General features: G+C 43.4%; 2 protein-coding genes across 2 annotated transcripts in view; one reads left to right on the top strand and one right to left on the bottom strand.

The window, feature by feature from the left end:
• Nucleotides 1-527, bottom strand: part of LOC110486545 (growth factor receptor-bound protein 2) — a 37,998-nt gene extending 37,471 nt beyond the window's left edge. The window contains exon 1 of the mRNA XM_021558235.3: nucleotides 106-527. The gene's annotated coding sequence lies outside the window, so the exon portion shown is untranslated. The remainder of the gene's footprint in view (nucleotides 1-105) is intronic.
• A 907-nt stretch (nucleotides 528-1,434) lies between these two features.
• Nucleotides 1,435-4,125, top strand: mchr1b (melanin-concentrating hormone receptor 1b). The gene is made up of 2 exons (XM_021558233.3): nucleotides 1,435-1,701; nucleotides 2,232-4,125. The coding sequence occupies exons 1-2, from the start codon at nucleotides 1,623-1,625 to the stop codon at nucleotides 3,260-3,262; spliced, it is 1,110 nt and encodes a 369-aa protein (XP_021413908.1). The 5' UTR covers nucleotides 1,435-1,622; the 3' UTR covers nucleotides 3,263-4,125.
• The last annotated feature ends 10,168 nt before the right edge of the window (nucleotides 4,126-14,293 follow it).

Genomic DNA, 14,293 nt, shown 5'->3' with positions numbered 1-14,293 from the left:
CTAACCAAAGCAAAAAACGAAGAAAATACTTTCGTATGCTAACGGGTACTGTAGCTGGCTGGCTAGCCTTGGCTTAGTATTCAGTAAAACGAGACAAAAACTCACCCGCCAGTTAACCTGTGAAATGTAAACTTCTTGCTTGATCAAATGTCCTTATTGTTTAGAATCCACACTTTATAGTTTTGTTAGTGGAGGTAAATGTACAAAATCCGTCTGTTTTTGCTTAAACTCGAACTAGCCAGCGACGTTTATTTCCGCTTCCTTCCAGATGCTTTGGGTGCTGCTGCTGCTTCGGCTCCTGCCTCGCGCTGTGAGCAGAGTGTCTGACCGGCCCATAGGTCTCGTCTGCGAGCCACTGGACCGTCTATCGCGATACTTTCACCTAATAGCTAGCTGCATAAAGCTCTGTGGTTGCATTGCTCTTTTAAAAACAAATTCAAGTACAGCGAAAATATATGCATCTCTGTCTGTCACATAACTTTGTTATGCCTGATGCAGCAATAGGCAATATAGATTAAAGTGTTGTTGTACTATTTAAAACACATTTATTTTACATAGCTAGTTAGATGGTGAAAACATAGGAAAGTGCGTCACCTAGTGGCAAATGGTTTCCACTACGGTCTACACACAAAATAATAATGCTTACACCCTGGTGTCAAGGGACGAAAGGCAATGAAATTAATGATTGGAATACAAATAGCTACATTTCGAAGGATTGTCAATGTCCCCCTATCCTTGTGGCACGTTTTTTGTTCTTAGTTGTTGTCAATCCAACAAACAGTGCCATCACAAACGGGCATCAATATTGACAGTGGCACTGTGTTACTTGTGCACCTAGGCACTTACAAACTGGTATCACACATAGCCTATTATTGCTACGATGCAAAATCAGTTGTCACTACGTGTCTCTATGTACCCCTCCTCTTTTTCTCTGCCATATAAGGCAGGATGCGAAGCCACCATATGAAATGTTGGCAAGGCACATCACTGTAAACCTCACAGGCTCTCTTTCAAGAAGTATTCTTGTGTGAGGGAGTGCTTTGATTAGCAACACTACTGGTGTAAAGATAGAAGAAGACCAATTGGATTTTGAGGAGAGGCTACAGAAATAGAAGCAGTAAAAGGTCAGTGTGTACAAATTCACCCCGTCTCCACTGAATTACTTTGATTGATTGATTAATTGATGTACTAGAATAATTGGAGCCTGGTTCATCACCAATAATTACAATGCACAGCATAGACAAGGGCGCCCGTGCCTTTCTTTGGGTCTAAGATGTTTACAATTCGGGTTGTAAAGAATGTTGAGTAGTTACAAATGTTTCACCTTTATATTTTTGAGACTGTGATGAGGAGAAGGAATTTCCCGAATATATTTTGATGTCATTACAACAATTCTTGCTACTATGGAATAATACATTTCACTATTCGACAGCATCTATTTGAGCACGAAGTGGGTTTTATTGACAGTAGCCAAGCAGCACAACAATAGTATAGCCTACTGATGGCAGAATATTTATTTCTATAGTCTACTCTGATGGTAATTAGGCCTACGTTATTTGCCTGTTTTCACATGATTTTTCATTTAGAGCCCATCCATTTGTTGAGCTTAGTCTAACTTCGAAATGGACTTCGAAAATGTATCGAATGAGAACTGGTCTCAGACGTCTCTCCCATCATATAACTCACCCGAAAGTCCAGCAGGTAGGTAGCCTGTGATTTTCCTGATTTCATGCATGAATGTTATAATGTAAAATCAATGTTAATTAATTCAATGTTATCCTGGGAATTTAGTCCTATGACTTTTACTTTACATTTGAATGAAATTATTAAATGTAAAAGCGTGGTTTAAATAAACAACAAGGCCCGAGATGTGGTATATGGCCAAATACTACAAACCCCCAAGGTGCCTTATTGCTATTTTAAACTGGTTACCAACTTAATTAAAACAGCAAAAATACATGTACTGTCATTCCCCTAGGATACCATCTGATATACAACTGCATTCAGGGCTTGAACCACCCAGTTTATAATTAGCAATGAATATTAGCACCACATGAGTTGGCAGCTCCCATCTCTGAGGATTAGTTTGGAGTCTCTGATCTTTGTGATGTAGCAGCCAGGAGTGACAATATACTGTTAGTAAAAATCAAGACTTACTGTATGCAAGCGAACACCTGTCTGAATGACACTGCAACATGAGACTGAATGTAATTTTCCTGTCATACTTACAGAAAATGATGTGCCCTACCACAACGTCCTAATGCCCAGCATTTTCGGTGTCATCTGTTTCTTTGGGATTATTGGCAACTGCATTGTCATCTACACCATTGTGAAGAAGACCAAGTTCCGAGCCCAGCAGACAGTGCCGGACATCTTCATCTTCAGCTTGTCTTTAGTGGACCTCCTCTTCCTCCTGGGCATGCCCTTCCTCATCCACCAGCTCCTGGGCAACGGTTCCTGGTGCTTTGGTGACATCATGTGCACGGTCATAACCGCCTTGGACTCCAACAGCCAGATAGTGAGCACCTACATCCTCACCGTCATGACTCTGGACCGCTACCTGGCCACGGTCCATCCCATCCGCTTCAACCATGTGCGCACACCCTGCATGGCGGGGGCTGCGGTGGGTCTGGTGTGGGTGCTCTCACTGGTCTCCATCACTCCCGTGTGGATGTATGCTGGCCTTATGCCCCGAGGGGACGGCTCAGTGGGCTGTGCCCTCCTGCTGCCCAATCCAGCCACTGACACCTACTGGTTTACCCTCTACCAGTTTGTGATGGCCTTCGCCCTGCCTCTGGTCATCATCTGCGTGGTGTTCTTCAAGATCCTTCAGAACATGTCTGCCACAGTGGCCCCCCTGCCCCAGCGCAGCTTGAGAGTACGTACACGTAAGGTGACCCGTATGGCTGTGGCTATATGCCTGGCCTTCTTCATCTGCTGGGCTCCGTACTACATCCTGCAGCTGGCCCACCTGGGGGTTCAGAGGCCCAGCTTTGCCTTCCTCTATGTCTACAACATTGCCATCAGCATGGGTTACGCTAACAGCTGCGTCAACCCATACCTCTACATTTTGCTGAGTGAGACCTTTAAGAGGCAGTTCATTGTGGCCATCCGGCCGAACAATCGGGTCTTCAGGTTGAACTCTGTCATGGCTGACGGTAGTGTGAGTCTGAGACTGGCCCCAGAGTGTAATCATCAGTCTCAGTCCTCCAGAGACCTACTAGTACACAACATGCTGCCTGTCACTGTGGCTGTGCACTGAGTCAGAAGCCCTAGCCGAGCCCCATCCCTCAGCCCTAGTTCCATGAATCTGGGCTCTCTCTCAGCTCAGTGGGAAGTGGTGCCCCCATCAGACAGTCATGCTCCCAATGTGTATGACAGGGTTAACGTGCAATGTATGTAGAAATGCTGAGTGTGTACAGTATCTATTTTGTACACAGCAGTACTGTGTTTATAAGACACTTTTCCCTACAGGGACATTCAACTTCATCCTATTAATCCTATCCTATCATGCTCTAATGAAGGAACTGTGAATACAGGGACTTTGTACTAGTATTCAGTAGGCAATTGAACTGTAGGCTATTAGTAACAATGTGAACTTTTATAAAAGGAAGTCAGCCCACAGTTATCAATAACTCTATTTTGTAGTTCTGTTTCAAGTGGTAACAATTTGTATTTCGTTTTCTTTGATGATTTGACAGAATTCCACTTCAGTTCAATGTGTTAAAACAGGTTTATTTGTAGATATGTGATATTCTGTGATTCTGTCATCGGTCCGTCCAGTCAGTGATCTGAGATGCAGGGAAATCACACCTTGTCGTAATGTAATCTATGTCTATACTGGGACCTGTGTGATGACTGTGATCATTGAGAAAGTTGTGACATATTGATGTATTATTGTGGGCTATCTTCTAATGTGTTGTCCTTAGTCATTTTGTAATATTGAATATGTGCAGCCTGTCTATTACCATGTAATGTCCGTGATCACCAAGGAAACCTCTAGGTTGTTATCTTTGGGAAAATAATAATGTTCTGATGCACGATACAGTGTTGAATGACTGCAATTGATCCAAAGGGATTTCTAGATGTTACAATAAAGAATTAAAGCATGAGACGTAAGAAAAACCCAATGCAATACAGTAGCAGCAGAACTGTCTGTGCTAGAGTGCATTTTGTGTATTTGTGAAGAGATCTTATTCTCAGAGAAGGGGGAGCACACATAAAAGAGGAAAAGGCATTCTGTCCAAACAAAGCAATATTTTACCTGATGGCTGCTGTAGAAGAGATGCAGGTTATCTGCTGGGAATCTTGGAAAAGGGCAAAGTTATCACTGGGCTGGAAATGAACCATTTGTAAGGTAGTAATGGCTTGCTTTAGAAGGAGGAAAAATGCTATATTGAACTCTGCCGCTCTCAAACCCAGACACCCATACATTACTATTGTTATTACATTCCCAGGAAAATTGGATTCCCTTCCAACATTGTCCAGAAATAAAGTACCTGAATTGGTGTTCAATCAAATAAATGTGGTACTAATTTGACAATACTGTGCACTTGTACGTATGTGTGAGGAGTAAAATGGAGGTAAAGCAAATCAAAATACGAAGGGAATCCAATTTTTGACCCCGCTTTACCAACTCATTAGTGGTATTAAAATGGATCCTGGTTCACTTCTCATTTATGGAACCACAACACTGCACCAGGGTACAAATACATTAATAATGCACATCAAGTATTTCATTTCACTCAGTAACTCAAAATGACCATTACCAAAGGAAAACCCCAGATGAAAGCAATATCCTACTGCAATGCACACAAGTGGTTTTGGAATTAAGAGCTGTCCTAGTATAGGCTGCAGAAATAGTGATAACAACTGGGGGTTTCTCATACAAGTTCAGCACTCTATAGAAAGGGAAAGGGAAAGGGGGATACCTAGTCAGTTGTTCAACTGAATGCCTTAAACTGACATGTGTCTTACCGCATTTAACCCAACCCCTCTGAATCAGAGAGGTGCGGGGGGCTGCCTTAATCGACATCCACGTCTTCGGGGCCCGGGGAACAGTGGGTTAACTGCCTTGCTCAGGGGCAGAACGACAGATTTGTACCTTGTCAGCTCGGGGATTCAAACATAGTAGAACTTCCAGTGTATGTAAATATTATATATTTACAATATTAGTATCATGGGCCTTTCCTTTTGGCATTCTCATTATGTAATATGTAAATGATAAAGGCAGTAGTGTTCGTGGGCGTGCGTGCGTGCGAAGGTAATCAGAACATGCATATCCACTATTAGGCAGGCACAGATACTAACCTAGGCGTCTGTTGACTTTTCCTGTGGTAATGGATTTGTGATGGTGTTGTTGTTGTTTTTTTACCCCTTTTTTCTCTGCAATTTCGTGGTATCCAATTGGTAGTTACAGTCTTGTCTCATCGCTGCAACTCCCATACGGACTCGGGAGAGGCGAAGGTCGAGAGCCATGTGTCCTCCGAAACACAACCCAACCAAGCCGCACTGCTTCTTGACACAATGCACATCCAACCCGGAAGCCAGCCGCACCAATGTGTCGGGGGAAACACCGTACACCTGGCTCCCTGGTCAGCGTGCACTGCGCCTGGCCCGCCACAGGAGTCGCTAGTGCGCGATGAGTCAAGGACATCCCTCCCGGCCAAACCCCCCCTAACCCCCCCTACAATTGTGCGCCGCCACATGGGCCTCCCGGTCGCGGCCGGCTTCGACAGAACCTGGGCTCGAACCCAGAATCTCTGGTGGCACAGCTAGCGCTGACCGGTATGATTTTATTAGTAAAGAAAGGACATAAGCCCAAAACTACACATGAAAACTTTACCATATTACAAAATGAATGTCTGAACACATTAAAGAACAGTAATAATAACAGTAGTACAAACAATAGCAAAAACATTAAAATGTTCACAATCTGTCAGTCAATGGTGGTTACATTCTGTGTGTTCTCATGCACATGTTGGACCTGGTGGTTGTTGCATGTGCCTGGACTTGGGTTATAGATGAGTCGCAGGCACTCCACCCACTTGCCAAAATCAAGAGACCCACGTATGCTTGGACGTCTGTCTGGTCTACCTCCTTCCAGTTGTCTTTGTAAACGCGTCTCCCCTCCAAGTTGGTCATGTTTATCACTATAGTTTTGATTGACTCTGTGAGGAACAGTTCGAAGCAGGATTTTATGTCATCAACCCTGGATATGGCGTATCTCGTTGGCCCTGGGGTCATCCTGATAACATTTTCAGTCGACCTCTCCTCTCAGGTGGGGATGAAAACTAGGACAAATTCCCATTCTTTGACCGGAATGTAAAAACAACCTCAGCAGGGCCCTCTTCCTCATCACTGGAATGTAAAAACAACCTCAGCAGGGCCCTCTTCCTCATCACTGGAATGTAATAACAACCTCAGCAGGGCCCTCTTCCTCATCACTGGAATGTAAAAACAACCTCAGCAGGGCCCTCTTCCTCATCACTGGAATGTAATAACAACCTCAGCAGGGCCCTCTTCCTCATCACTGGATTGTTCCTCATTGGTTGTCTCTTTGGCCTGGATCATATTCTGTGTTGTCTTCAACTTCTGACACTTCCTCCTCTAATGTATTTTCACTGTCAGTTTCCTGGCCTCTCTCCCCTCGCCACCAGTGTCATGATCAATGATATGATCAAGAGCCTCACATACAGTATATCGTTTGGTCCTTGTGCTGCCACAGAATGAATTGTGAGCAAGGCCTCAAAAAAGCTTAATATACCAACTCTTTTAATATATAATATAACTATTTTTCATCATAATATAAATAATTCCAGACTAAATTGTGATACATTGATTTAAGCTGTAAATCATTGCGGATCAGTCTTTTGAACAGGATTTGACGCTCTCCAATGTGTACATTTTACAACGAATGCACTGTATAATTCAGCATAGTGAAAGGAATACATGCGTTTCCTTACATGATGTTGCACCAGTGATTCCCTATCTATGATTATATACACCAAACGCAGAGTTTACAAAACATTAGGAACACCTGCCCTTTCCATGACATAGACTGACCAGGTGAAACCAGGTGAACACTATGATCCCTTATTCATGTCACTTGTTAAATACACTTCAATCAGTGTAGATGAAGGGGAGGAGACAGGTTAAATAATTATTTTTAAGCAATGAGACAAGATATGGATTGTGTATGTGTACCATTCAGAGGGTGAATGGGCAAGATAAAATATTTAAGTGCCTTTGAACGGGATATTGTAGTAGGTGCCAGGCGCACCTGACATACACCTTGAGTATGTCAACAAATGCAACCCTGCTGTGTTTTTCACACCAATTTTTCCTGTGTGTATCAATAATGGTTCACCACCCAAGGCCATCCAGCCAACTTGACACAACTGTGGGAAGCATTGGAGTCAACATGGGCCAGCATCCCTGCGGAACGCTTTCAACATGTTGTAGAGTCATTAATTAATTACTGCCTCAATCAAAACACAATAAAAATGACACATCTGTGCTGACTGAGCAGTTACATCCCTTCACAAAACAGAAGGAATGTGCATAGTCCTCCAGGCATAACTTCTGTTTGGAGTGCTTATTAACTGATAGGCCGGACTAGTCACCTGCTTTATGGACATTGCATGCTGTAGGTGGGTATTATTACCTGCTTCGTGGACGTTGCATGTTGTAGGTGGGTATTATTACCTGCTTTATGGGCGTTGAATGCTGTAGGTGGGTATTATTACCTGCTTTATGGGCGTTGAATGCTGTAGGTGGGTATTATTATCTGCTTTATGGGCGTTGAATGCTGTAGGTGGGTATTATTATCTGCTTTATGGGTGTTGAATGCTGTAGGTGGGTATTATTATCTGCTTTATGGGCGTTGAATGCTGTAGGTGGGTATTATTATCTGCTTTATGGACGTTGCATGCTGTAGGTGGGTATTATTATCTGCTTTATGGACGTTGCATGCTGTAGGTGGGTATTATTATCTGCTTTATGGACGTTGCATGCTGTAGGTGGGTATTATTATCTGCTTCATGGACGTTGCATGCTGTAGGTGGGTATTATTACCTGCTTTATGGACGTTACATGCTGTAGGTGGGTATTATTACCTGCTTCGTGGACGTTGCATGCTGTAGGTGGGTAATTATTACCTGCTTTATGGACGTTGCATGCTGTAGGTGGGTATTATTATCTGCTTTATGGATGTTGCATGCTGTAGGTGGGTAATTATTACCTGCTTTATGGACGTTGCATGCTGTAGGTGGGTAATTATTACCTGCTTTATGGACGTTGCATGCTGTAGGTGGGTATTATTATCTGCTTTATGGACGTTACATGCTGTAGGTGGGTATTATTACCTGCTTCGTGGACGTTGCATGCTGTAGGTGGGTAATTATTACCTGCTTTATGGACGTTGCATGCTGTAGGTGGGTATTATTCAGTTTCATTGGGTAGATCATTTATGGCGAAATGAAACTTTCTTCACAAAAGCACATAGGCTATGTAACATGCGTCTATTAAAACATTCCCCAACCAGAAACCGTGGATTGATGGCAGCATTCGCACAAAACTGAAAGCCCGAACCACTGCTTTTGACCGAATACAAACAGTGTAGCTATTCCCTCCGCAAGGCAATCAAACAAGCTAAGCGTCAGTATAGAGACAAAGTAGAGTCGCAGACTCTGTGGCAGGGTCTACAGTCAATCACGGACTACAAAAGAAAAACCAGCCCCGTCGCGGACCACGATGTCTTGCTCCCAGACAAACTTAACAACTTCTTTGCTCGCATTGAGGACAATACAGTGCCACTGACACAGTCCGCTACCAAAACCTGCGGGCTCTCCTTCACTGCAGCCAACGCGAGTAAAACATTTAAACGTGTTAACCCTCGCAAGGCTGCAGGCCCAGACGGCATCCCCAGCCGCGCCCTCAGTGCATGCGCAGACCAGCTGGCTGGTGTGTTTACGGACATATTCAATCAATCCTCATCCCAGTCTGCTGTTCCCACATGCTTCAAGAGGGCCACCAGAGCATCCTGTCGGGCTGTATCACCGCCTGGTACGGCATCTGCTCCGCCCACAACTGTAAGGCTCTCCAGAGGGTAGTGAGGTCTGCACAACGCATCACCGGGGGCAAACTACCTGCCCTCCAGGACACCTACACCACCCGATTTCACAGGAAGGCCATAAAGATCCTCAAGGACAACAACCACCCGAGCCATTGCCTGTTCACCCCGCTATCATCCAGAAGGCGAGGTCAGTACAGGTGCATCAAAGCGGGGACTGAGAGACTGAAAAACAGCTTCTATCTCAAGGCCATCAGACTGTTAAACAGCCATCACTAACATTGAGTGGCTGCTGCCAACATACTGACTCAACTCTAGCCACTTTAATAATGGAAAAATTGATGTAATAAATGTATCACTAGCCACTTTAAACAATGCCACTTTATAAAATGTTTACATACCCTACATTACTCATCTCATATGTATATACTTTACTCTATACCATCTACTGCATCTTGCCTATGCCGTTCGGCCATCACTCATTAATATATTTTTTATGTACACATTCTTATTCATTCCTTTACATTTGTGTGTATAAGGAAGTTTTTGTGAAATTGTTAGGTTAGATTACTTGTTAGATGTTACTGCATGGTCGGAACTAGCATGGTCGGAAGAAGCACAAGAATTTCGCTACACTCGCATTAACATCTGCTAACCATGTGTTTGTGACTCACTCATTCACTCACTCACACACTCAGTCACTCAGTCACTCAGTCACTCACTCACTCACTCACTCACTCACTCACTCACTCACTCACTCACTCTCTCACTCACTCACACTCTCACTCACTCACTCACTCACTCACACAGACACACTCACTCACACACTCACTCACTCACCCACTCTCACTCACTCACTCACTCACTCACTCACTCAGACACAGACTCACTCACTCACTCACACACTCCTTCACACAGTGTCAGAGGCCAGACAATATGCAGAGCCCACTCTATCCTGTATCAACAAAAAGGGTTGAAGTATGTGTGGTTTACACCAGACTTGTCTTCTATTTTTGGGTTGTTCTCCATGAATTGTTCACTTGATACCTTGTATAACTACCCCCATTACATTTAATCTTTCATCATCATTGCTAATTGGATTTCAGTGAAACCTGCAATGAGTCATAAACAGAAACAATGTTAAAAATAGTAAACATTCTTACATTTTGTTTTGGGTAACACTGTCTATGAGCCACCTGTTTTGTAATGCATGATGCATTCTCGGTAATAATAGCTGGGGCGGGTTGATAATAGTGAAATTGAAGATCTAATTAACTATCTGATGTCCAACTATACATCTGATGTCCAACTCAGACAGGCTTGGTAAGTGATGCAATGTGCATGTTATACATGCAGTACATGAGGTGGAACTGCACATTTCAATTCAGTACTGCCAAGCCAAACGTTTTCAATTATTTTTTGTTGTTGTTGGTGTGCCTAAAGATCACGTTTTTCTCAATATTAGGAATGTGTTCCTAATGTTTTGTACTCAGTGTATTTTATCTAGTTATTTTCACTCATTAATTACTGCCTCAATCAAAACACAATAAAATGCACCTTTTTGACAATTATGAGCTGACTGAGTAGTTAAATCACTCCACCAAACAGAAGGAATGTGCATAGTCCTCCATGCAAATAGATAACTTCTGTTTGGAGTGCTTATTAACTGATAGGCCGGACTAGTCAAATGCTTTAATTAAAAACATTGAAATGTTATTTAGAAAAGGGTGATAAAAGCAAGAGCAGAATGTGGAATGTTTCACCTGACATTTCATTGCACTAGGGATAACAAGGAGAGACTGTATTAAAAATAAACAGAGAGGACCACACAGTTTAAACATGTAAGGTAAATACACGTTTACTGATTAGATTTAGACATGTAAACTCAGCCTTTGTCAATCCATACAAACACTTCATTCAAACACTTCATAAACACACCATTCAAACACTTCATAAACACACCATTCAAACACTTCATAAACACACCATTCAAACACTCCATAAACACACCATTCAAACACTTCATAAACACACCATTCAAACACTTCATAAACACACCATTCAAACACTTCATAAACACACCATTCAAACACTCCATAAACACCCCATTCAAACACTTCATAAACATACCATTCAAACACTTCATAAACACACAATTCAAACACTCCATAAACACACCATTCAAACACTCCATAAACACACCATTCAAACACTTCATAAACACACCATTCAAACACTCCATAAACACACCATTCAAACACTTCATAAACACACCATTCAAACACTTCATAAACACACCATTCAAACACTTCATAAACACACAATGTTTTTTGAACATACTGTATAGTAAGGCCTGAATTCCAGTCCCCACATCCTTTATGCTCAAAACCATTCATGTTCTGTTCCAATTGTCTGAAATTGAAGATCTAATTCACTATCTGTTGTCCAAATATGTATCTGATGTCCAACACAGACAGGCATGCTTAGGGATGCAATTTGCATTTTATATAAATGGGGCGGAACTGCACATTTCAATCCAGTGCTGCCAAGCCAAACGTTTTTATTTTTGATAATTTTTTTGTGTGCCTCAAGATCTCCGATTTCTGCCATGGAATATATGAAGCATAACCAGTTGTATCTGTACTTTATACATGTACTGTATGTCATTTATATACATGGTTGAACAGAACATTTTTATTGACCATTTCTGCTATTGTTCAGATAACAACAGTAAGCTTATATCATTAAAGGTTGAAAAAGCTTGCAGGACATTAGCCTCTCCATGTGAATTCACTGCCCCCCCCCCCCACATGCCTCAGTAGCTCAGAGTGATTACATCCTGGAGGTGGTGCTTCTGACAAACAGACTTGGAATGTTTCCCCAGGTTTAGACAAGACACAGCAGAGTGTCTAAGGCCTGCTCTGGGGAATGGACTAAACTAATTGTGTGTATCAGCGGGAAACTAGTGAAGACAGAAACTTAGTTACCTTGAGTAGTGTAAAAACCATGGTATTAACACCATGGGACCTGCTCAGCCGTCATACCACTCAGGAAGGAGACACATTCTGTCTCCTAGAGATGAGTACTTTGGTGCGAAAAGTGCAAATCAATCCCAGAACAACAAAGGACCTTGTGAAGATGCTGGAGGAAACAGGTACAAAAGTATATATCCACAGTAAAATGAGTCCTATATCGACATAAGCTGAAGGTTAGGAAGAAGCCACTACTCTAAAACCACCATAAAAAAAGCCAGACTACGGTTTGCAACTGCACATGGGGACGAAGATTGTACTTTTTGGAGAAATGTCCTCTGGTCTGATGAAACAAAATATAACTATTTGGCCATAATGACCATTATGTTTGGAGGAAAAAGGGGGAGGCTTGCAAGCCGAAGAACACCATCCCAACCGTGAAGCATGGGGGTGGCAGCATCATGTTGTGGGGTGCTTTGCTGCAGGAGGGACTGGTGCACTTCACAAAATAGATGGCATCATGAGGTAGGAAAATTATGTGGATATATTCAATCAACATCTAAAGACATCAGTCAGGAAGTTAAAGCTTGGTCGCAAATGTGTCTTCCAAATGGACAATGACCCCAAGCATACTTCCAAAGTTGTGGCAAAATGGCTTAAGGACAACAAAGTCAAAGTATTGGAGTGGCCATCACAAAGCCCTGACCTCAATCCCATAGAACATTTGTTGGGCAGAACTGAAAAAGTGTGTGCGAGCAAGGAGGCCTACAAACCTGACTCAGTTACACGAGCTCTGTCAGGAGGAATGGGCCAAAATTCCCCCAACTTATTGTGGGAAGCTTGTGGAAGGCTACCTGAAATGTTTGACCCAAGTTAAACAATTTAAAGGCAATGCTTCCAAATACTAACTGAGTGTATGTAAACTTCTGACCCACTGGGAATGTGACGAAAGAAATAAAAGCTGAAATAAATCATTCTCGCTATTATTATTCTGACATTTCACATTCTTAAAATAAAGTGATGATCCTAACTGACCTAAGGAATTTTTACTAAGATTAAATGTCAGGAATTGTAACGGTTTTCTTGATGTGAAGGAGAGTCGGACCAAAATGCGGCGTGTCTATTGCAATCCATGTTTAATGAAGTAACACACTAAACACAAACACAATCAAAACAATAAACTTAACGAAAACCGAAACAGCCTATACTTGTGTAACCTAACACAGAACAATGACATCAGGACACTAAGGACACTAAGGACAATCACCCACGACAAACTCAAAGAATATGGCTGCCTAAATATGGTTCCCAATCAGAGACAACGATAAACACCTGCCTCTGATTGAGAACCACTTCAGACAGCCATAGACTTAGCTAGAACACCCCACTAGCTACAATCCCCATACATACACACCACATACAAAAACCCATGCCACACCCTGGCCTGACCAAATAAATAAAGATAAACACAAAATACTTTGACCAGGGTGTGACAGAACCCCCCCCCTAAGGTGCGGACTCCCGAACGCACCTCAAAACAATAGGGAGGGTCCGGGTGGGCGTCTGTCCATGGTGGCGGCTCCGGCGCGGGACGTGGCCCCCACTCAATCAATGTCTTAGTCCCTTCTCCTCGCGTCCCTGGATAGTCCACCCTCGCCGCCGACCATGGCCTAGTAGTCCTCACCCAGAACCCCACTGGACTGAGGAGCAGATCGGGACTGAGGGGCAGCTCGGGACTGAGGCAGCTCGGGACTGAGGGGAAGCTCAGGAGTGAGAGGAAGCTCAGGAGTGAGAGGAAGCTCAGGCAGGTTGATGAATCTACCAGATCCTGGCTGGTGGTTTCGGCAGATCCTGGCCGACTGGCAGATCCTGGCCGACTGGCAGATCCTGGTCGACTGGCAGATCTGGAAGAGTCTGGTCGACTGGCAGATCTGGAAGAGTCTGGTCGACTGGCAGATCTGGAAGAGTCTGGTCGACTGGCAGATCTGGAAGAGTCTGGTCGACTGGCAGATCTGGAAGAGTCTGGTCGACTGGCAGATCTGGAAGAGTCTGGTCGACTGGCAGATCTGGAAGAGTCTGGTCGACTGGCAGATCTGGAAGAGTCTGGTCGACTGGCAGATCTGGAAGAGTCTGGTCGACTGGCAGATCTGGAAGAGTCTGATCGACTGGCAGATCTGGAAGAGTCCTTGCTAACTGGCAGCTCTATGCTAACTGGCAGCTCTATGCTAACTGGCAGCTCTATGCTAAC

This window comes from Oncorhynchus mykiss, chromosome 13 (assembly GCF_057628025.1).
Source record: "Oncorhynchus mykiss isolate SJ-2025 chromosome 13, ASM5762802v1, whole genome shotgun sequence".
Lineage (NCBI taxonomy): Eukaryota > Metazoa > Chordata > Actinopteri > Salmoniformes > Salmonidae > Oncorhynchus > Oncorhynchus mykiss.
This window is presented reverse-complemented; position numbering and strand designations above follow the sequence as displayed.